The sequence below is a fragment of the Dendrobium catenatum genome, unplaced genomic scaffold (assembly GCF_001605985.2).
Source record: "Dendrobium catenatum unplaced genomic scaffold, ASM160598v2 fragScaff_scaffold_853, whole genome shotgun sequence".
NCBI classification, from domain to species: domain Eukaryota; kingdom Viridiplantae; phylum Streptophyta; class Magnoliopsida; order Asparagales; family Orchidaceae; genus Dendrobium; species Dendrobium catenatum.
Genome location: NW_021319315.1, coordinates 6782555 through 6807446, shown reverse-complemented (window position 1 = coordinate 6807446; position 24892 = coordinate 6782555). Strand labels below are relative to the sequence as shown.

The 24892-nt window shown below is 36.3% G+C and overlaps 1 protein-coding gene across 1 annotated transcript; it reads right to left on the bottom strand.

Moving 5' to 3' along the window:
• Positions 1 to 3324: 3324 nt before the first annotated feature.
• Positions 3325 to 7623, bottom strand: LOC110107419 (probable serine/threonine-protein kinase PBL1). The gene is made up of 4 exons (XM_028696993.1): positions 6930 to 7623; positions 5108 to 5365; positions 4287 to 4406; positions 3325 to 4141 (listed from the first exon to the last, which is right to left on the bottom strand). Exons 1-4 carry the CDS (start codon positions 7563 to 7565, stop codon positions 3512 to 3514), a joined length of 1644 nt encoding a protein of 547 aa, XP_028552826.1. The 5' UTR covers positions 7566 to 7623; the 3' UTR covers positions 3325 to 3511.
• Between the last annotated feature and the right edge of the window lie 17269 nt (positions 7624 to 24892).

The following is a 24892-nucleotide window of genomic DNA, read 5'->3' as shown; positions in this document are numbered from 1 at the left end:
GAAGCCAACGCGATTCAACGCCGCCGTCCCGTTGTCTCGCCGCCGACCTCTCTTCCTTGTCGCCTCTTCCTTGCCGTCGTCCCGCTATCCCGCTGTCGATGTCCAAACTCTAGCCTTAGCCTTAACCCGAACCCACCGCCGTTAGTCGCGTCCGCTTGTAGCAAACGCCGCTAAGTAGCAGTTACAGGTCAATTCTGAAACCCTAAGCGGGTCGAGTTCGGGTTAATCTGAATAGTGCCCGCTTCGGGTTCGGGTCCAAAAATCTAACCCGTTTTAAAAAATGAGTATGATTCGGGTTGACTTAAATAGTGCAGGGTCAGTTCCGGGTTGAACTCGAACCCGACCCGTAACCCAATTTTGAGAAGCAGTAGGACATGATCAATTGTACCTTGGAGGTAACAGAGAGTGCGTTTAAGCAGTTGAAAATGACAAAATAAGAGTTGATGTATATGTTGACACAATCAATTGATAACAAAGGCCATATCGGGTCGTGTAGTGGTGAGGTATTGAAGATAACCTGTTAACTATTGGAACAATTCAGGTTGGTTGAACGAAAGTTTTAAGGTTGGACCAGTTGTCCAATTTGAAGTTTTAAGGGGGTAGAGAGAAGTTTACATGAAGTCATAGCAGCAATTTTTAGAATTTCTTGAATGTAGCTTTGCTGTGACAGAAGATAACTAGTGGTAGTTCTAGAAATGTCAATGCCAAAGTAACCAAGAGAGTAAGCTAAGATTGCGAATCTGAAATTTGAGCTGAAGGTTGTGATTGAAATAGAAATGAATGTGGATTCATTTCCAATGACAAGGATGTCATCCACATAGATTAGCAAATAAACAATTATATTAGTTTCCTACAATATGAGAAAGGAAGAATCTTTTGAACTCGTATGGAATCCTTCAGTAAAGAGATAAAGAGGATAAGATAGCAAACCATTGTCTTGTTGAAGATCATAAATGACTTTATATAACTGACAAACATGATTTGGATGTTGAGTATCTTAAAAATCTGGAGGTTGATCCATGTAGATCATTTCAATGAGTTTATCATGAAGAAATGCATTGATCTCATCTAGTTGGAGAATGGACCAATCATGATGTAGAGCAATGGTGAGCAGCATCCGAATGGTGAGAAATTTTGCAACGAGACTAAAGGTCTCATGACACTCAATTCCATATTCATGTTTAAAATCTTGAGCCACAAGATGAGCTTTATGTCGAACAATTGAACCATCAGCATGTTTAAGTTTGTAGATCCACTTGTAGCCAATAATTTGCTAATTAGCGGATGGAGGTACTAAGAACCAAGTATCTTAGGCTTAAAGAGATCTAAATTAAGAAGGCATGGCATGTCGCCATTCAGGGAGCTTGACAAGAGATGTATTACATGTTGGGGTTGTTTGAACTATGCTGGAGATCCAAAATGTTGTGAGGTTTTAAAGAGCCAGTTTGGAGAGGTGTAATCATGGGGTGATGAAAGGTAGGTTTGGTGGAGAAGAGGTGGAGGACAATGAAATTGTTGGTGAAGTAGAAGAAGAAGTTGGAGCAATGGATGGAGAACGCGAAGTTTGTTTGATTGGGTTGGTTGGAGTATTATGTATAGAATTTTGAGCTGGTGATGGGATAGTAGAAGGGAATGTAGGTAATGTTGTTGGAGATACTGTTGTAGGAGTTAAAGTAGTGGTATCTGGAATTGAAGTAAAAATAGTCTCATCATCGATTAACAAGATATAATAATGATAACCATCGTGTGAAACAATTGGGGAATGACCCAAATATCTACATGTATTAATTCAAGAGGAGCATAGGATACATGTTGTGACTCAGAAAATGGTAGCTTATGACTCTTAACTACAACACACAAGTTACAAAGAAGGAGAAGAAGAAATGCCTAAGTGATAGAGCAGCAATAGTATTGAAACTCGGGTGTTCCAATCTTCTATGCCAAAGGTGAGCGGAAGTCGAAGCAGTAATGGAAGTAGTCGCAGCAACTATGTGGGAGGAAGGTGTTGAGGTAGTGATCAGCTACAAACCATTATGGCATGGACCTTGGAGAAGTATGTGATTGATCTTCTGATCCTTGACAGTAAAACCATTTTTGCCAAACAAAACGGTGCAGTTATTGTCATTGCTTAATTGAGAAATGGATAGAAGTTTGTGTGAGATGTGGTACATTAAGGGGTGGTTAAGAAAGAGCTTATCGGATGTAGTTAGAAGTAAACATTTTTCGGAATAAAGGATGGGAAGAGTATTACCATTTTCAACAAGGACTTGATATGTACCAAAGTATGCAGTAGAATGTTGAAGAGAAAGTGAATCCGGAATGAGATGAGCAGTGGCATCGTTATCCTAGTACCAAGGAGAAGTGGTTGAATCAGCGACCAAAGACACATTTGAAGTTATGGAGGGTGGCGAATACTAGAGATTAGTTCGATGCCAATAGGAAATATCAGAGTGACCACGTTTGTCGCAAATTTGACAGTCACCTGTGAAACGAGGTTGACGAAGGCTAGAAGAAGAAACATTTGAAGAATTAAACCTAACACATCCGTGAGAGTGATAGAGGCATCCATGACCACGACCAAAATTTGAAACAAGAGCAAACTAAGGGTCGACTGCGTTGGTAGATGTATTAATTATAAAATCTTTATAGTATCAGTAGCTTTATTTACCTATTCACTACAAAGAAGAGAGTAGAAATCATCGAGACTAATATGGGTCATCTTGGTCCTAATTGCCATTTTGAATGCTTGATAAATTGGGGAAAGACCGTTCAATTTATAAAGAGTAACATCTTCAGTATCAACCGCGTTCAGTGGTGGCTACATAAATTGACATTGATTGATTTTGCTTAAAGAGAGTGTGTAGCTTGTTCTTGAGTTGAATAATCCTGGATTTGTTTGAAGAGTGAAATCGTCTTTGTAAGGTAGTCCAAATGGATGCACAGGTGTCTTAAGTTGAGAGTGTAATGTAAGATGGAATGAGAAATGGTAGAGAATAAAGTGACGAAGATATTTTGTTCTACTAAAAGCCAAGAAGAAAACTGAGGATTCAGGGTAAGTAGAAGACATGAAAGTAAGAATGAGTATTTCATTCTTGTATATATCAACAGTAACTATATGTCTGTTTGTATGTCTAAAACTTGAGTGTACAGAGAAGCATGCCCAAGGCGGTTACGTAAAGCAGTAAAGTCATCAAAGGAGCAGAGGGGAGTGGCGACAATTCCTAGCAGAAAGCATAGCAGGAGCCAAAAGCTTTTAACCAGCTTTCTAATGTGATGAAGATGTAGAGCTCTTAACATAAATATGTAGAAAAAAACAACAGCACATACTTCCATTGAAGACAACTCATATACTCATTTTATTTACAATACTTTTATTCTTCAGTGAGTGGACGAGCAGATAACCTTACATAGCTGAAACATTATATAACACTTTAGATCATGACATTTCAAAAAGATACAAATATAAATTAAAAAAGAAAAAAATAATGAAAAAGTTGTATACAGCAAGCAATCAGAACCCCTCCACACCAGGCCAACGGAGGCTGGGAGATGGCAACTTCTTGACAGAAAATAGCCTCGATTCCTCCATAGTGAGAGTGGAGGCACAAGTTACAGGAGGCACTGATTCTGTAAGTGAGATTCTGGGTGAAACTAATGGCCGGGTCATTGAAGATGGCGGTGAAGGTGAAAAATACATTGCTGGTGCTGGAACTATGAGACCGTTGAGGCTTGTGGACTTCGACATCTGCTTTCTTACTACCGCTGTTGGTTCTTGAAGCGGGTAGCGACAAGGAGTCTTGATATCTTGGACGTTACTGAGGACTTCAACAATAGTTCTCATGGTAGGTCTCTCTGATGGATCTTTCTGAAGGCATTTTACAGCAATGTCAGCAACGGTTCGAACAGCCTTTGGCGGGCACCGCCCTTTAATTCGAGGGTCGATGATGAGGGAGAGGCGGCAATCATCAGCGAGAAAAGGCTTACTCCACTTGACGATATTTCTCTCTTCTTTTGGGTGGCGGGAATCGAGATTCTTCCTACCAGTGAGGAGCTCAAGAAGGACAATGCCGAAACTCCATACATTGCTTTTAGGTGTTAGCAAGCCTTTCTCTAGAGTCTCCACGGATAGGTTTGCACTGGCCTGGAAGAAGAGCAATCATTATTACGATAATGTGCATCAGAAAACAAATGTAGCATTGAAATAATTGCATCACATTTTTACTCTCTTGAAATATCAGTATGTGATACTGTGATTTTAACAGCTCAAGATAATTTACATCACTTACCACTGAAGTGTTTACTATATCTGCCTCTGGATTATAGTTCATAAATCCATATCCCGATAGTTTTGCACTGAAATCTTTGTCGACTTGAATATTTGCAGTTGAGAACTCATGAAACATGGCCTGCACACATAAAGCAATCTATGAGAATATGATAATCATGCACAACATGAATAATAAAAAAATGAAAGTAAAATAATAGAATGGCAACATTTCTGGTACAAACAAATCGAGCACAGGGCTGAAAGAAGGAACTAAATTTCAAAGCATGTCTAGCCCAAGTAGTTCAAACTGGGAAAGGACTGGGTTTAAATTTTTTTTATCCGCAAGGAACCCCATGTTTTAGCTTAAAAAATCACTTCTGTAACAGTTAATCCATCATGAATTACATGATCAGATTATGCCTGATAATGCAACCTTACCAAATCTGCCAATTAATAACCAATTTAACCAGCATCCCAAGAGTAATGCAACTTTTGCTTTAAAAAAACATAGATGTGTTGGCCGCTGAAAGCCACTTTTAAGGCTTCGTTTGAGACGATTTTCTTATTGCTTTTTAAAATAGTTTTTAGAACAAAAATTTTTTAAACAAAAATTTTTTTACTAGAAAGCTGTTGTAGAAAGCAATAAGAAAGTTGTCCCCAACAAAACCTAAATCTTTGATATAAAAGTTACATAAACCAAAAAACCTATCCAACCATAACTTGTTCAAGAAAAAGTAGGAATTGCAGCAAAATGAACGAACTATATTTTGAAAACAAGCAGGTAATTTACAATTAAATTGGCTAAAATCAAACAATTGATTTGTAAAAATAGCGTCTAACCTGGAAGGGCCCTTCTTCGTGCAAGAAAGCAAGACCGCGTGCAGCACAAATGGCCAGCTTTATCCGTCCAGGCCAATCAATTGTCGGCCCATCAGATCTCCCATAGAGCAGTCGGTCTAAACTTCCATGGTAGAGCCTCTCATAGACCAACATTCTTTGATCAGAACCCTCACGTGCATGGAAACCAAGCAACTTACAAAGTTGGGGATGCTGTAACGATGCTGTAGTGTTCACCGCATTGATAAAATCTTTTAAATTCTGCAATATCAAGTATTCTCAATTAGACATTACAATAAATAAAGTATCAAGGAATTGAAGGTAAATTAAACGCCGATGTAAAAGCAGAATCAAGGACATTGTTATGAAAACATAGAGAAATGCATGCAACATAGACATACCATAGAAAATGAAAATTGTAAAGAAGAATGCTAATACAAAAATGTTAAGGACATTATTAAGAAAGCATACATAAATGCAAACAATATAGATAGTTCATGAATACTCCACCACTATTTCATCTGTCAAATGAAATGGTAAAGAAGAATATATACAACTTCATAAATAGCTATCATAAATAAAAGTTCAAACGGTGAAAAAAATTTTGAAAGTTGGCTTCAAACTCAAAACATAACGTGATTATGCAAGCCAGCCTATGGGTTAATTTGATGCAGGTTGTTTAAAAAAGTTACCATTACTCTCTTTTAAGACAAGCAACGAATGAGCCGGGTTAAGAACAAACAAAACTTGAACAAGAAGTAAGCAAAGGCTCAGAATTTGAAAAGCAAGATTAAGCTGGGCCTTTCTTTAAAAAATCTTCATTGATGTAATTAGTTCTCTTATAAGCAAGGAGTTAAATAAGCTTTTTAAACAGTATACATAAGCATATGAATCATTTAAGAATGCATTTGGATGAATGGATACAACACTTAAATGAATAATAAAGCTTTATTTAAGCCAAAAACATACAAAACACAAATAAGCCACCATAAAATACAGAAACAAACAAGTCATAAAGTTCTAAAAGGCAGTTTACTGAATAACTGAGTTTATTCATACGAAACCAATATTCAAGTTTGTCTTGCTAGTTCAATAAACCACTCAATTTCATTTAAAATCGTTAAAAACGGCGAGTAGCTAAACATAAATGTGTAATAAAAGCCCCAATATCATATCTCTAACTTGAATTTACCAGTTCACTTACATCCCTATTCTTTACGAAAAGCAACATATCATCATCATTCACCAACATTAGCCTTACCTCAAATATTCTAGATGGTATTAAGGGAATTACATATGGCTTGAGGCCTTTAACATGTCAAGGAAAATTTCCCTATTCTTAAGCACATTACATGATTGTTATGCTTGCACACTTGTAAAAGAGAATTCTGTAGAATTATATAACATTTCCCTCAAGTACAAGCTAGATACATGTTCTTCAGAATTACATCCAGTAATCTAATCTGCAGCTAGTTTCAAGGACTCTAATTTGTTGAATTGAAAGGATGCAATCAACCATGTTTCTGGTAATTCACATTAGGGAGTACATGAATAATAATAAAAGGGTGTCAAACATCATTCCATTCTCTCTTTTTTTTTTTCCTGAAGTGGCAGAACAATCACAATGAAAAGCACTGCAATGGCATGTCATCAAATAGCACTTACTGTGAAGCCTATCAGAATAATTCATACAGATATTTCATCAGGACAATCGTCAAATAGTAACTTATGCGCAGCAGAATCACAGAGAATACTAAAACAACCAAATTTATATAGTACAAGCAATCCCTGTTGGGTGATTATGCAAAATATGCATCAGCATTACCTGAGAGGATGGAATTAGACGAGTGACTGTAGTCTCAAGCTTCTTTGATCCCACCGAATCATCTCCAAATGTTGCTTTGTAAAAAGTTGAAGAGATACCTTCAGAAACACACCTATCAGCTGAGAAATGTTGGCATGCAGCAGCAATCTCTTCATAGGTGAAGTTCCGAAGGCCTCCTCCCCCTAATGGAGGCAGAGGCAGTGGACCAGAGTTTGGAACAGGACCAGCACCATTGCTTGATTTGAAGCTTCCCATATTCTTCAGCACAGAAGTACCCTGTGTAGATGGCAACGGGAGAGGAAGAGGATTAGAGAACCGCTGATCCTTTGTTGGTTCACCTCGAGTCTTCATTTCTTCTTGGTCCTCCAATTCAATAGAAGAAGAAACATACTGCTCAGCCACAATTAAGCTTGAAGGCGCAGAGAGTGCCCGAGCTCTATTATTCGTTGCTCGGGTGGATGAATGAACCTGTTTTGTCCGATTCCTAAAACTAGGAGGAGCGGACTGGAGAGATGGTCCACAAGTTTCAGGTTCAGGAAGTGCAATACTGATATTCTCAATTACAGAAACTGGCTTCTTGCTCAAAGAATGCTGGTTTTTCTTCTTCTTGCCTCTCATAACTGTAAAGCAGCCCATCCTGCTCAAAGAAACGAGGTTTGACCTGATCGTGGAAAGAGCAAAATTGACATTACAAATCAGAATAGTGCAAACGCATAAACAAGGAGTGACAGCGTCAGTTAGAACTATATCCAATATTAGATAGCATAGATTAAGATTTTATTAGACAGGTCATATTAAAAAAAAGCAGTGATGGAATATTATCACGGATAAACATAGTAAGCATCATGATGAACACGAGTAGCAAGATAACACGTTTAATCAGCTTGAGATGTAATGATGTATCCTTAAAAACTTAAATGTCAACCATCTTGACACACGATATTATTGAATTCATTGGGTTGTGTTATGTATTGATTTAGTTTTAGGTTATCTTGTTCAAGCATGCTACCACACCCATTTACATCTCTATATATAGAGGCCTTGTATGATGTATTGGTTGGGAAAAATTAATGAAACTTTAGGTATTTTCCTCCCCAATTGCTGTCTATCTCTCTCCCTCCCTCTCCCTCTCTATCTCTTGCAAGAAAGATCTCAAGATCTTCCTCCTTGGTTCTAACAATTTGATATCAGAGCCCTGGTGGCGATCTTCAAGAAGGAATGTGTTCTTGAGGTGGAGCATTCGGTCGTGGGTACGCGAACATGCGGACGCAGGCTGGCTGGTGCTGCAATTTCGTCGTGGGCTTGAACAGAGGTGGCAGCACTGGCAGAACGGAAGACTTGCATGATCTTGACGGAAGGCAGAGCCTGGGGATCAGCTGACGGAGGCGATCCAACGGCTTCTTGATCAGCTAGGTCGGCACTGGGATCGTGGTCGGAGATGGGCTGGAAGAGGATAGTCGGAGTCGCGTGCGGTGTCGAGTTGTGCATCTGTTCGAGTGTGAAGGCTCGGGCAAGGAGGGTTCGCGGCTACAGGCGGGACGACTGGGTCTTGGGAGGCTTTGACTGTTTGACTCTGACAGTTTGCATAATAGGGTCGGAAGGTCCAGCTGCTTGCAAGATGGGGCGGATCTCATAGAGTTCTTGGAGAACCCAAGATTTGAAACAGAGGCCATGGCCATTTTCTCTGGGGTTTGTCATTTAGTAGAGGCGATTATTGTCGAGGTTTTCTTGCTCAAGTTATGCTTGAAGGTGAAAGGTGGAGGAGCTTCAAGGAAAGATTTGCAAAATTGAAGATCGGGCTCAAATGAGGGAGAAGGTAGAGATTCATATTCAGGTGGAGTTTCGATCAAGGTAGAGAATTATAGGAGCATGTTGAAGCATCAAGAACCTCGTGGAGGCAAGATGGTCGTGAACTTGGGATTGTGACGAGAGGAGCGCAGGTGAATGCGCAGGGCTCGATGCATGGGTAGATCGTGCGAAGTCGCAGGTAGGAGCGCGCACGGATGTCCAGGGCGATCGGTTGGATTGCAACAAATTCTAGTTCTTGTGACGAGTGGTTCTTTGTTTTTGTAAAACTAAATCAAGGTGGAGATTGTTATGTATTGATTTAGTTTTAGGTTATCTTTTCATGCATGCTACCACACCCATGTACATCTCTATATATAGAGACCTTGTATGATGTATTGGTTGGGGAAAATTAATGAAGCTTTAGGTATTTTCCTCCCCAATTGCCGTCTATCTCTCTCCCTCCCTCTCCCTCTCTATCTCTTGCAAGAAAGATCTCAAGATCTTCCTCCTTGGTTCTAACAGGTTGGAATAATAGAAACCAGCTCCCAAAAAAGATAATAACTCTTTAGTTCTAGACCAGTTTGTAAGATTAAAAACATAATAATAGAAGATACAAAATATAAAAATGTTCTTCAATTTAGACTTCATTCGGGGCAGCTTTCTTAATGCTTCTTAAAACAGCTTTTTAGTATAAAAATTTAAATTTTTATATTAGAAAGTTGCTTTATGAAGTAGTAAGAAAGCCGTCCCAAACAAAGCCTTAGAATCTGATTGGAGTGGCTACAGCTATTTATAAAATTAGTTGAATAACTATTGTGTAAAACAAATTTTCTTGAAAATTATCGTGGGTATATTTTTTTCCTTACGAAAAATTAGGGCAACAGTTTTCTTATGACAAACTCACTCTAGCCATACAAATTTTTAAAAGCAGCAAATAAATTGTAGCAAATTAATAATAATAATTTTCTGAAAAACAAAATAGTGAAAAACCAGCCCCAAATCAATCCTTAATGCAAATGGAAAAAATTTGGTTAATTGGTTTCACTTTCTCAAACCAGATAACTAGAACAATTGTAAGATGGGAAACATCTCATTTAAGTTGATATGTATAGCTACAGGACAAATCCATCTCACACAGTATAACTGAAATTACCTAATTACAGATATTTATAGTAATCAAGCATGGCACAACGAACCTCCATTAGTTACAGCTGCCAAAAAGCAAAAGTCTAGAATTTATGATAGAGCTCCTACACCTAATTTCAGAAATTATAGGATCCCAAAATGGATCAACTATTGATGCCGTTAACGTTTTTCCGCAGTTATCTTAGTATGATCGCATTAACACTTGCCATCAGCCACTCCGCGCTGTAAGAAGAGATCATACTCCGCGCATTAAGCTCCACCAAGCGATGAATTCAAACTGTACTGCCATCCAAGCAAACGAACTCCAGGATCCAAGAACAAATTACGGATGCTGAACCACTTCTGAAATTTCTTTCCAAATCTGAATCACATCCAAAAAGCTTGCCGAGAGCTTCTAAAGTAAACTTATAAAACATAAATTTCTCAGATTCACCAGCCAAAATACTTCACGAAATGAAAATGGACAACCAATCTAACTTCTTTCAGCAATCGCAAAAGGCCAAACCTAAATCCCAAGCTTCATCTAAGGATTTCAGTAACAACTACACATTTTTACGGAATCTACCGATAACCAGTACGATTCTGCAGCTACTCAAAAACCCACAATGTAGCAATCAATCCATGCAAATTCGAACTCACTTGCAAAAAAAAAAAACATACAAAAAGACCAAAAAAATATTGATAACCTAACCTCAGAAAACGCTCTCTGTGCTCGCCAATCCGAGTCCAATATGAAGCAGAGACTTAGCTTTTTTTTTTCGCAAATTGGGGAGACCGGAGAACGAAGGACAAGCAGAATAAAGGAAGATCGATGAGAAGCTGAAATTTAAAAAATAAAAAGAAGAATAGGAAAATTCAAAGGGAGGAAAGGTGTAAGACAGACGAAAAAGCAGCAAGCTGATGGCGACAGACAGGCTTTGGTCAAAGCTACAACGCCGACTACCCTTTAAAAAATCTTATAATGCGCCTACAAGAAATGCCCCTGCTGTTGCTTTTCTTATCTAAATTGCCACTCCTCATGATTTTTCATGTCTTTGTTTGTTTTTTTTTTCCCTAATATTTTCTTAAAAAATACTTATCTCTAATAAAATCCAATAAAAAGTATCAAATGAAAATGTTAAAACGATTGTGGCTGATATATCACCAAAAATTGCTCTCATCAAGCACGAATGAACATCCAAGCTCTGATTTCAACATATTTATAGTCGAATTGAACATCTCGAAGAGATGAGCCCAATGATACTAAAATCAGTCCAATTCGAGCCCAAATCAAATATCCCAAACATATTTGGAGACTTCAAAACATTAATTGGATAACTAAATGACAGTCGAATATAACATGCTTATAGTTTAATCAAGCGGCTCACGAGACGATTCCAATGAGCCCAAGAAAAAGGAGGAAGATATATGGTGGAAGAGAAGATTTGGAGAGCTTTCTTGTCGTCAACCACCGTCGGCGTTCTTTCCGACCACCGTCAAAATTCTTCTAAACTGTCGTCGTAGTTCTTCTAAACCACCGATAAAGTTCTTCTCGACCGCCGTCAGAGTTCTTTCTTATCACTTTGAAGTTCTTATTGACAGCCGTAAAAGTTCTTTCCGATCATCACCAAGCTTTTCACCAACCATACTCGTCTGGAGATTGATAAAAAATTTCAAAACATTGTATTATCCCAATTCTCGGATTGGAGGATAGATTGATTTTGATAATCTATTCAAATTCTAGTATAACAATTTCAACTGGGTAAGGCACCATAGTTTTTCTCTTTTTCAGAATTTTTCACGTAAAAATCTCGGTGTATTCTTTATCATCTTTCTGTGTGCTGAGAATTTTATATATCGCTAAATAAACTATTTTCACTCCATTGTCTCAAATTTTTCAGCCCGCAATAATGATTATTAATTAATTTCTTTTTTTTTTCTCAATCATATTATAACCATTTTATAAAATATAATAGATTTAAATTTCAATATTATTGAGGGGGCTCAAAAAATTAAATTTATTTTATTTCTTTTACTATTATTAATTAAGGAAATTAATTTTAAAATATTTTAACAGGAAATATTAAAATGTTGATTAATTTAATTTAATTGAATGTTATTTATAAATTGCTTATTTATATTATTAATAATTTGTATAAAATCAATTCTAAGAAATAAATTATAAATTTAGATGCATGGAGGAGTAATCATATTAATATTCATATCATTATTATTCTATAAATTTTATGTTGATTGTCGACTATACTAACTAATGTAACTTTTCTTTTCTTTTTTTCATTCAAGAATTAAAATACAGCAACAACAACGTTAATCTTTGAGCTCTAAGTGTTAGTAGTTTAATTAATAATATTAATTAGTACAATTTTATAATTTTTTGACATATATGAAGCTCAATTAAGTTAATCATTAATACAACAACGACAATATCAAGTCTTTATCCCACAACGTGGGATCGGCTACATGAATCATTTTTCTTCATTGTGCCCTGTTAAAAGTCAAATTCTCGTTTAAATCTAATAAAGAAAGCCCATTTATAATATTTTTTAACTAAGTCTTTTTAGATTTACTTCTTCTTTTTTTAACAAAAGTCAAATCTAATACATCTACTTTTCTAAACGGGCCATCAGAAGGTTGTCGTTTATGTGACCAAACCATCTAAGACGACTCTCTATAATCTTATCTTCCACTAGAGCTACTACAACATTATCATGTATATGCTCATTTAGTATCATATCTTTAAGGAAAAAGCTACTCATCCTCCTGAGCATCATTGTCTCTGTAACACTTAACTTAATATTATGCTTCTCTTTTAATGACCAACTTTTAGCATCATAAAGCATTGCAAGTTTCACCGTCATTTTATAGAATTTTCCCTTAAATTTTAGGGGGACTTTTATATCACACAATAAGCCTGAAGCATTTCTCAACTTCAACCATCCAAATTGAATTGTTGATAGCTTTCTAATTATTTTGTTTTAAATATCATAATTATAAAATTTAATTTAACAATTATTTATTTATTATTTTAAAAAATTATATTAAAAATTTATTTACTATAACAACTTTAAATGTTAATTTCTACATAGCAGTTTCCCGAAGAAGCCTAAATATTAATGTAAATTGCTGGTTAATAATTAATACTTTCATGCGTGTATTTTTTCGTAAATAAATGGGAACAATAGGGCGTTAGGAATATGCTAAGAATAGATTAGGAGCGTGGCTGTTGAAAGCGACTGCTCGGTCAAAGAAGGGAAATGCAAAGCTTCCAAGTGCATTTTTTAGGTGCAGTCAATGAAGAGGACGATGGAGTTTTGACTGCAAGTTAACCGTTAGATCTCCGACAATAAAATTTATATTAATTAAATCTAATTATAAATAATATGAAATTAATCATGTTCAAATAAAAAAAATATGATAAAAATTTGATGACATTAATTTCACTATCTTTATTCATTTATTGCATGAAAAAAAACTTATGAAACTTCTTTATTTGCATGTGATTTTAAAATAATCAATAATGAAACTTTGTTTTTATATGTGAGGTTAAAAATCAATTATTTGTATCAAAAAATTCATTCATTTACATACTAAACTATTATGAAAGAGTTAAAAGAAGACTCTAAGAATACCAAGTCATATTTTTGTTTGGATTTGAATTGAATTCAAATTGATTAAAATCAATAATTATTTTAATTTTGACTGCCTAATAATTTTAAAAAAAATACCCGTAGAAACTAATGAATTTTAATTTTAAATAAAATTTGACTAAAAAGTTTGAACGGACATCAATTGCGATTGCAGCTATCGTTAAAGTAGATTAATTGTGAAGTTATTGTACAAAAAACTGCTTTCTAAAATTACTTATAAAAGTTAATTTATTTTGTTAGTGAAGTATAACTGAGTAGTCGTTGTATTGTTGTTGTATGAGAAAAAAATGCGTTTATACTTGTTGCGTCCTGGAATATTTGCGGTGATTGAGAAATATATAGTTTAATGTCTTAGCTTTGTACGAAGATCCAACACAGAACCAAATATAATATAGGGTGCAGCATTTATAAGAGAAATCAATATTTTTACGTGGAAAACCTTGAATAGGGGAAAAATCATGGGGCCTGACCCAGTTTGAATGAATCCACTAGTATTTGTAATTGATTAAAAAAGAGGCACCTTCTCGGGGGGAAGGCCTTGACTTGATGTAACAAATATATATCATACGGAGTGCATTACATGGTGGGAATAGGAAGAATCTCTATTGACATGTTCATTTGGTCGGAAGGATCATAGTTAGTTGAGGACGGAGGTCGGAAAGACCGTAGTCGGGTGATGGTGGTTGAAAGGACCATATTCGGCACGAGACGGAAGTCAGAAAGACCACTATATGGTGATAGAGGTCAGAAGGATTGTGTGGGCCGGGTGAGCGACTGAGGTTAGAAGGACCGTAGTCAGTGGGCGACAAGGTCATAAAGATCGTTGTCTGACTATGGAGTTTGAAAGGACTGTAATCAACTGACGGTGGAGGTCGAAAGGACCATAGTTGACGGGCGATGGAGGATGAAAAGACTGTACCGTAGCCGGCGGGCTATGAAGGCCATAAAGATTGTTGTCTAGCATAAAGATCAGAAGGATCATTATCAGGTGGAAGTCCAAGAATAATTGGAAGATGGGTGGAAGTTTAGGATTAATCGGTGGTTGAGTGTAAGTCCATTGTCAGTCAGTGGCCGGGCAAATGTCATGCATTAGTTGGTGCCCGAGAAGAAATTCAACATCAGCAGGTTCAGGCAGAAGTGCGGCATCGGTTGATTGTCGGGTGGGAGTCCAGCGTTGAACCGCTCAATCCGACTATAATTATGTCATGTTTGAAAACTGTTTGGTAATCCAAATTATGGTTTGAATCATCCAAATGCGCTTTGAGTCTTTGAATTGGACTCACTTGGGCTCGGATTGAGTCGAATTTGGTGTCGTTGGGTTCATATTTTCAAGACGTTCAATTCTACTATAAGTTTGCTGAAATCGGAGTTCATATTGTAAGCAAGTACAGTTCTTGTAGCCGTTACAAGAGTTACACGTCAGCATTAACTCTAAATGTATCTATATAATACTCCTCTGTAAAGGTTCTGAGTAATAAGATAATCTTTTCCTTTTCACTCTGTCAGCCGTTTTCCCTTTCTCTGGATATCATCATGGTATCAGAGCGGCATTGATTCTCTACCTGTATTTTTCTTCCGGCGAACGCTTTCGATATTCCGTCTTCTCCATGGCGTCGCCTTCCCACTCCAATACTCAAACATCGGAGAATCCTGTCTCCTCGTCAATTCATCCCGTATCTCAAATTCAACCATCTCTCAAGTTCTTGATGAATACCATCAAGAATGTCATTACTCAACCCCTCTCCACCGACAACCATCCATTATGGCGTACTCAGGTGATTAAACTCTTCCGGGCAAACTCCTACGAAGGCTTCTTGGACGGCTCAAATCCACCACCTCCCAAAACAATCACAGATTCAACCAGCAAACTGGTGCTCAACCACGAATACACAGAATGGCTTCACATTGATCAAAATCTTGCAGCCTCCCTATACTCCGTCATCTCCCCCACCATCCTGCCCTACGTCATATCGGTTGATCACTGCGTCGAAATTTGGAAGACCCTCGATCACCGTCTGCAATCCAGCACAAGATCAAGAATTGCCCAACTTCGACACGAGCTTCACTACGTTTCCATGAAGGACAAAAACATGACTTAATACCTGCTCGACATCAAAACCAAGGTCGATTCCCTCGTTGCCGCAGGCGCACCGCTCAACGTCGAAGACATTATCCATTACACGCTTGACGGTCTTCCTCCAACCTATCAAGCTTTTAAAACGGCTATATGCACCAATCTTTAGCCGTTAAGTCTGGATGACTTGTACACGCTACTCTGTAGCGAAGAGCTGAACCTGGCTCACGAGATCACTCGTGATCTTCATTCCCTTCAAATCGCAAGCAATCCTACAGCTCTCACAGCATCTAGAACTCGTGGTCGTGGGCGATCAAACAGCAATCGCGGCCGTAACCAGTCTCAATCAAGAAACCAACAGACTCAAAATAATACTGGACGCAGAAATCAGACATCAAGAAATCCAGTTACATGCCAAATCTGCGGGAAATTTGGGCATTCTGCAGTCAAATGTTGGTATCGACACGATGATCAATACAACTCTGAACCATCAAATACCGCTCTACTCAGCTCTCACAACAACAATCCTCCAACTGAATGGTTCCTCGACAGTGGTGCCTCGTCGCATCTTACCGCCGATCAATCTCAACTGCAATCATCTCAACCGTATACCGGATCTAGCCAAGTGACGCTGGGTAACGGACAACAAATTCCCATTCACAACACCGGACGCGGTATCCTTCCTACACCGCAAGGTAAAATAATTCTTTCCAATCTTCATCTTGTTCCTAATCTATCTTTTAATCTACTATTTGTTTATCAACTAACCACCGATAACAACTGCATCATTACGTTCTCTTCATCCGGCTATGAAATTAAGGATCCAAGGACCAAGCATCTACTACTCCGGGGTCCATGTATTAATGGCCTCTATCCTATTCATGCTGCACCCGTCCAGAAACTACAACAGCATAAACTGACGGCGGAGGGGAATTTACCGGACATAAATTTCAAGCTCTACTCAAACACATTGGTATCATACACTAATTTACTTGTCCTTACACCCCACCCCAAAACGGCGTTGCCGAACGCAAGCACCGTCATCTCACCGAAATTACACGGGCTCTCTTCATTCAAGCTCACCTTCCTCAATATCTCTGGGTCGACACTTTGCTCACAGCCGTTCACTTTATCAATAGGTTACCATCTCCAAACACTTTCAACAAATCTCCTTACGAATTACTTTACAAACATCCACCTATCTACAACCATCTCAAAGTCTTCGGATGTCTTTTCTATCCTTGGCTCAAACCCTACGTTAACAATAAACTCTCACCCTTGTCCTCTCCGTGTGTGTTTATCGGGTATGCTGTTCACCAAAAAGGATACCGTTGTCTAGATATGAAAACTAATAAAATTTATGTTTCTAGACACGTGGTCTTTAACGAGGCTGTTTTCCCGTTTCAGAATATTAGCCAAAATAATCACTCTATGAACAAGCCTCTACCCAACATACCACCCCTGCTTCTTATTCCCACCTCTGGGCTACCTGGACACCTAAACAACTCTCTTCAATCCACGCATTCTCCTCAATCTTCTTACACTCAACCACATCAGTCAGTTACTACTCATTCTGATTCGCAGCCTTTACAGACCTATGTCTCCAATCCCTCATCCACGGAACAGATTATTTCCACTCAGCCCCCTGCACAGCTGCCACAACAAACCGGTCATACCATGCTGACCCGACTTAAGACCGGACACAGTAAACCAAAGAAACTCTTTGATCTATCACACATCATTCAATCACTTGAACCAACCACAGAACCACATATGCACAGGCTGCTAAATCGGAGAACTGGAGGCTTGCTATGTCCAGGGAATTTCAGGCTTTACAGGAATAAGGAACGTGGGAGCTGGTTCCGCCTTCCCCACAACAAAATGTATTAGGTTGCAAATGGACCTTTCGTATCAAATTAAATTCTGACGGCACGGTCTCTCACTACAAAGCTCGACTTGTGGCTCAGGGATTCAATCAAGAACATGGCATTGACTACACCGAGACATTCAGCCCCGTCGCAAAAACACCCACGGTACGTGTCTTCATTCTTATTGCTCTTCATTACAATTGGAATATCCACCAACTTGATATCTCTAACGCGTTTTTACATGGTGATCTCACTGACACGGTCTACATGAAACAACCCCCCGGCTTTCAAGATACACTCCAACCCAACCACGTCTGTCGCTTAAAGAAAGCTCTCTACGACCTGAAACAGTCACCGCGCGAATGGTATGCCACCCTGTCCTCTCATCTTATACATTTCGGTTTTAAACTCAGCTCTTCTGATCCTTCGCTCTTAACTTACCAAAATGGCTCCAACCGGATGTACATACTCATCTACGTGGACGATATTCTTCTCACCGGAAACTCGTCGTCGGACATCAACCGGCTACTCAAAAATCTGCATTCTCGGTTTCAAATGAGGGAACTCGGAGCTCTCTCTCAATTTCTGGGAATCCAATCAATATCTACTACAACCGGCGTACTCCTGCACCAAAAACTCTACGCCCAGCGCATTCTTGAACGTGCTGGCATGCAAAGTGCTAAACCCGTTCCATCTTCAAGCTGCTGCAAGACAATTCTCACCTCAAAATCTCACGAACCTTACGAGAACCCACAGCTCTACCGTCACTTACTTGGCTCATTGCAATACCTTACACTCACTAGACCTGACATTCAATTTGCCGTTCATTCTTTAAGCCAACACATGCATCATCCTTTACACCAGCACTTTGAAGGGCTTAAAAGACTGCTCCGCTACATTTCCGGCACTCTTCAACTCGGCTTACCTCTCGACCGAGGACCACTTCAACTCAAAGGCTTCTCGGATGCAGATTGGGCAAACAATACCGATGATCGAAAATCAATATCAGGTTATTGCAACTATCTTGGAAACTCCCTTATCTCTTGGCAAGTGAAAAAGCAAACTACCGTCGCAAGATCTTCCACCGAAGCAGAATACAGATCTTTAGCAGCCGAAGCTGTCGAAGTCATCTGGCTCAGGTGATTATTAGAAGACTTTCATACACCTCAAACTACTCCTACAATCATTTACTGCGACAACACATATGCAATCGCCCTCGCCAACAATCCAATCTATCATGCCAGAACCAAACACATCGATGTTGATTGTCACTTCATTCGAGACAGCATTCATGCAAAACATGTTACTGTTCACCACATTTGCACCGACGATCAAACTGCTGACATCTTTACCAAGCCACTTCCTATCAACCGGTTTAAAACCATCATCACCAAACTAACGGCGTCTTTACCGCATTAGTTTGAAGGGGGATGTAAGCAAGTACAGTTCTTGTAGCCGTTACAAGAGTTACACGTCAGCATTAACTCTAAATGTATCTATATAATACTCCTCTGTAAAAGTTCTGAGTAATAAGATAATCTTTTCCTTTTCACTCTGTCAGCCGTTTTCCCTTTCTCTGGATATCATCACATATAGTTCCAGATTTTATTTTTTTAATTTTCAAACTTGATTTTGCCTCGAGATTTGTGCCCGATCAAGATAATTTTTTTATGATATATTAATACCCTTAATGTTCATTTGATCCTCCAATTAATGTTACGAACCTCCCAAATAGGTGTCGGGTGCTCGATTTGAACTCATGTGGGTTCATATTTGACTAATTTTGATGTTATTGGGTTCGTCTCCTTGAGATGTTCAATTCCACTATAAGCTTGCTGAAATTGGCATTTGGATGGCCCCAAATTCTATTTTAGAAGATTTTGATTCATATTTGTATCGATATTCGTGTCCAACTAAGATAATTTTTTTATGATACATATATATATATATATAACCTAAGCCTTTTATTTCAAATTAGTTTGAATGTTAATTATTATTAACAACCTAATTCAGTGTCCAATGTAACCGGGTTTATTCCTGACTTATTCGACAATTGTTTTTGACGTTAAAGAGAACACAAAAATTAAAACTCTGATGAAATTCTCATGGCGATTAAATTTATGAACATAGAGATGTGGAGAATGGAGTCGTACAGTCAAAATTTAACGTATTTGTAAGAAACAATCTTTGATGTTTTCAAGGCCACAAAGAGCTGTTCATTTCGTATTTATTAGTGTCTTATTAATTTTTTTTCTTGCTTACGTTGAGAGCTTGATCGACCATGCATATATTCATCTTTTTATTTTTTTTATAATTTTTGCAGGCTAAAAAAATTTGTGGAATTAGAATATGAGAGCTCTATATTTTAATTTTACATGAAAGTTAACACACAAATATATAAATAAAAAAAAATACCAATAACACTAAAACTTTAATGCTGAAAAATAAAAAAAGAGAAAAATTATAGAGCCCTATTCAACTGAAATGATTACATAATTCGAGCATTGATTACAAAGGTTTACAATTGATTTAGGCCAGGTTTCGTTTGGGACGGCTTTCTAAATTTGTGGAATTAGAATATGAGAGCTCTATATTTTAATTTTACATGAAAGTTAACACACAAATATATAAATAAAAAAAAATACCAATAACACTAAAACTTTAATGCTGAAAAATAAAAAAAGAGAAAAATTATAGAGTCCTATTCAACTGAAATGATTACACAATTTGAGCATTGATTACAAAGGTTTACAGTTGTTTTATTTTGTTTTAATTCGCAGTTTATTTATCATGTAGTCAATATGGGATGACATGCATTCGAACGATTTCGTTAAGTGACAATTGTCCTATGATGTTGGTTAGGTGATGGAGTTGGTCCAATAATGATGATTGGGCAGCGGTGGTCGGGCGACAGGCGACAGCATGTAACGCTCCCGGATCTAAAGTGTAAGATTTTTTTTTTCTCTCTTGTCATTATCTTCTCATTTAACAATCAATTATTAATCATTTAAAATCAAATAAATTTAACATCCCTAGCTGAATAATTGCATTATATGAAATAAATAAACAACAAAAATTTTACTCTTTCCAGGGTTCAAAATAATATATACAAGACCTTTCATAGACTAAAATATATATATATGTAATCCAGATGAACTAAAAGAACCAAACTAGCAATCCTAAAAAGAAACTATGCATGCTATCTAATGCCTCCTGCCATTGGGTCCTTACCATTTCCTGTAAACATGTAAAAATCATATAATGAACATAAAAACCCAACAAATAATTAAATTCTTACAACTGAAATTAATGCAAGGCAAAAGAGGAACAATATACTTTAAATTATATAAATAAATCTATGAATCAATATATGCTATTTGTATCGGTCACATGTATCAATCAACCATTATGTCTTTATCATACAACATGTTTCATTCAGTTATATCATTCAATCATTCTTGTTAGTCTATCAATTATACAATTATACAGTAATGTCAGTATTTCTATTTAGTAACAATAAACAGTAAAAGAAATCAATATTCATAAGGTTAATAAAAAATAGCCAATATAATTATTAGTAATTATTATTCTATAAGATATTCACATGATGATATATTTTATCTTGTTCTTGCACTTATAACTCACAATCAGTGTACTCTTTATAGCTCTCCTTAAATAACGTGAATCAATTAACATGACTCTTTATAACTCTCAATTAATCTCCAACTTCTTATGAGTACTCCCATCATTGAATCTTGATATTATCGCATGGGGTTATCATTGGGTATATCATTTTCTATAATAGCAATATAAGTACAATACATCCTTTCAGTTAGATCACATTACCAAAAATATAGGGATATTGCAACACATGGATTTTAATATTATCATATCAAATCACCGCACATTAGTTTCAACTCATTTTCAATATGCCTTTTTTTTTTACTCACTACAGGAAAAGAAGTCAATATCGGCGGACTAAATCCGCTGGTAAGAACAGAAATGCGCTGGAAATTATTGGTTTACGGCGAATTTTCGGTGCAAAATCCTCTGCCGGTAAATCACGCGTCGGAAATTTTAACAGGCGTATTATTTTCGCCGGAAATATTTTCCGGCGGAATATTTTGTAAATTTTGACGTCTGATTGTTTTCGTCTTCCGTCAGCTGTTACGCTGGAAATACCGGCTGATATTTCGTCGTAGATAAGACGATGGTTTTGTAACTGCCGGATATGACCATCGAAATAACTGCCAGCAGTTCCGTCAGATATTACGCCGAAACAGACGTATCGTCTTACCGATAGAATTTTCGGCGGAATATCCGCCGGAAACCTGAAGCATAAAGAAAAAAAAACTTCATTTCTTTAAAAAGTGATTTCCACCAAAAAAAAAAATCTGCGTAAAAGAACACATAAACAACACAATATACATTTATACATCAAATTCTGATCAAGAACTTCACCAATTACGTACTTAATTAAACATGTCCAAATAACAAATAACTAAACATGTATACAATAAACAGAAACAAGATGTTCAAACAACACATATATAAACATGACAAAAAAACAAGTTACCTACATATATATATATTAAAAGAAGTGTAAATAAATCAGTTTCAAAATTTTATACAGCTCTTCAATGGTAGGCAAGGTAACTATCTACTAAGTAGAATTTTTAATATTTCAGAATATTATTAGATTATCAGGGATTGTTCAGAATGTTATTTTGAATCTTTAATTGTACTTCAAATTTAGTTTTTAGAACCATAATTATTTTCTAATTTATCATAAACCCTATATTTTCTAATCTAATCTATCTTGTGAAAAATTTTTAAAAAATACCTAAATGTCCAAAACTTTCGTATCTTTAACATGCTAAAAGTTATTCGGTAAAATTTTTATAGATATAAAGTTATCCCAATTGATTCCTAACATAATTATTAATTAAATTATAAAATTCTCAAAATTATTGTATTTTTTAAAACGGAGATAGGCATAATATAACATATCTTGAGCTCGATAACTTTGGAAACTTGACTGCTAACAAAAAATAGATCGAAATTGCCCAAACCATAGCTTTTTCTCTTTAGAGATCTCCTCTCTCTCTCTAGGTCAAAATGAGAAAATTGATTTTGGAAAAGTGGAAATGAATACTTTAATATTGAAATAGGATTTGACAGCGCGATGCCAAAACCTACATGCTCCTCTTATAGGAGCACTTCGCCGCAGCACCTAAATTATTTTGGCCAAAAATAGAGAGCTCAAAGTTGTGGCGTCGCCAAACCCAGCACAATGACACCTCAGGAGATAATTTTTAGATTTTTAAATCATGAACATAGATCTCTGGGACCCACTTAAGACCATATTCAGACACCCATATGCACACAAAATATTATGAGACACATGCAAAGGGTTCAATAAAAAAAATTATGGAGTTACATTTATCAGGTTGGGTCAAAATAGTTGTAATTGTGCACATATTTGATAGGTGTTACAGGATTATAATCAGACTATAGTAATTAAGGGAACATAGGTTAATTATATAACCGAACGATATTAGTTTATAGACCGTAGTTAAACGACGGTGGTCCGGAGATCTTAATTTAGCGATATATAGTTGTTGATAGATCATAATTGAGAGATGATAATTAAAGGATTGTAGCCAATTGAAGGTATTAGGGGGACCAAGGTGGTAGTTGGAGGGTGGATGTCCAAAGATGACGGTCAAATGATAATAGTTTGACGATAGTGGTTGGATGATTGTGGTTGGATGATTGTGGTTGATGATAGTGGTTAGAAGACAATGGTCCAAAGGCAAAGGCCAGACTATAGTAATTGGAGGACAACCAAATGGTGGTAGTTTGATGATGGTAGTTGTATGGCAATTGTAGGACAAATTCGTCTGATAATGGTTGTCGGATTATGTTGACCATATATAATTAGTTGGTGGAGGTAATCCAACATTGGAGCTATCTTTAATCTCAAATTAAGGTCCAAGCTCTAATCTCTCCTTGTAATTTAGGTAAAAAATGACGATCTATTTATAAATTTTGAGAGTTACATTATGTACAAATAAACTTAAAATTCATATCTTATTGAATAGTTCGTATTAATCTTTTCAATCATGAACTATTATTTCAACTTTTAAGTGCCTTGATATTATAGCAATTAAACGATCTTAAGCTCATTTAATTCATCTCATTGAATAGTCTCTATATTTAATTATAAATATGTAACATTTAAATATCATTTAAATCTCAAATTATTACCTAAAGTTATGTATTATTAGATCTAAATTTATTTGAATTCATATTATATCACTTTTGATATCTCTGTATTTATCTTATTAAGATGTTCACTTTTATCATAAATTTATTGAAATCTAAATTTTAATAACTTCAAATATCATATTAATAATTTTAAAAATATATAAAAATTTATATTTTATCCAATAAATTTTTAGCTGAAGCAACAATATTAAATTTAAAAAAACCCGGTCTCATGCGTTATTTTAAGTCATCATACATGAAGACAAAAAAATTGACTATAAGATGCAGGTCTTTTTCGTGTCAGACGGGGCAATAGACATGCCAATTTCTCCCCATGACACGTCATCTTTAGATGATTACCTTTATTAATTTGAAATTAGTGCAGCTCACCTATAATTAACGAAGGCTAATTACCTTGAAAGCTAAATGTAAACCAAGCTGGAGCTTTCAGAGCAAATTGTTTAATTGTCATTGTGAAAATTTAGAAATTACATAATATTACAACATCATTACTGTGACGTTTTAATTTTTTTAAAATTTTAATCAGATTTGATATTTTTAAAAAAACTTTTTGACCGTTGAAGGCGGCTCCTGATATAAATCTTCACAGTTAAGCGCAGTTTTGGCTTTAAAACGTGTTCAGACTTCAAATTTCAAAGAAGAAGTGACAAATTCTAATTTTCATTCAATTAAATAGTTTTATGATTGAAGTTCTACCTCAAGACAATTTATGTACGATCTTCTGATATAGTTAAAAGTAATTATGATAAATTTGGATAAACTAGCTGATAAATATATTGAGAGATCATTTTAATGACCCCTTTCAAATGCTTATTTTATTTATATTTTAATATTAAATAAAAATATATATTTGATGCTTATTTTTCTCTTTAAAGTATGTTGCGGATGATTTGGTTTGGGACAAATTTTTTACTGTTTTATTTTTTTCAGCTCGTAATCATAATTTTTATTTGATTACTCCTTTTAAAAACAATTTGTACAAGAAAATTGCTTTCTACAATAGCTTAACAAGTTGTTTTCTCTATAATTTTACCAAACAATAAGAAAGACATCTCAAATGAAGCTAATATGTTGATGAATAGATTTTGGGTGGTGGATGTAGGGGTGTAAACTTCGGGTTTTGGGTCGGATTCGGGTCGAACCCAAGAC

Coding starts and splice junctions, on each gene's coding strand:
- LOC110107419 (XM_028696993.1), bottom strand. CDS start 7,565: ATGGGCTGCTTTACAGTTATGAGAGGCAAGAAGAAGAAAAACCAGCAT. Junction 5,366..6,929: donor GTCTAATTCCATCCTCTCAG/GTAATGCTGATG, acceptor TTGATATTGCAG/AATTTAAAAGATTTTATCAA. Junction 4,407..5,107: donor ACGAAGAAGGGCCCTTCCAG/GTTAGACGCTAT, acceptor TTATGTGTGCAG/GCCATGTTTCATGAGTTCTC.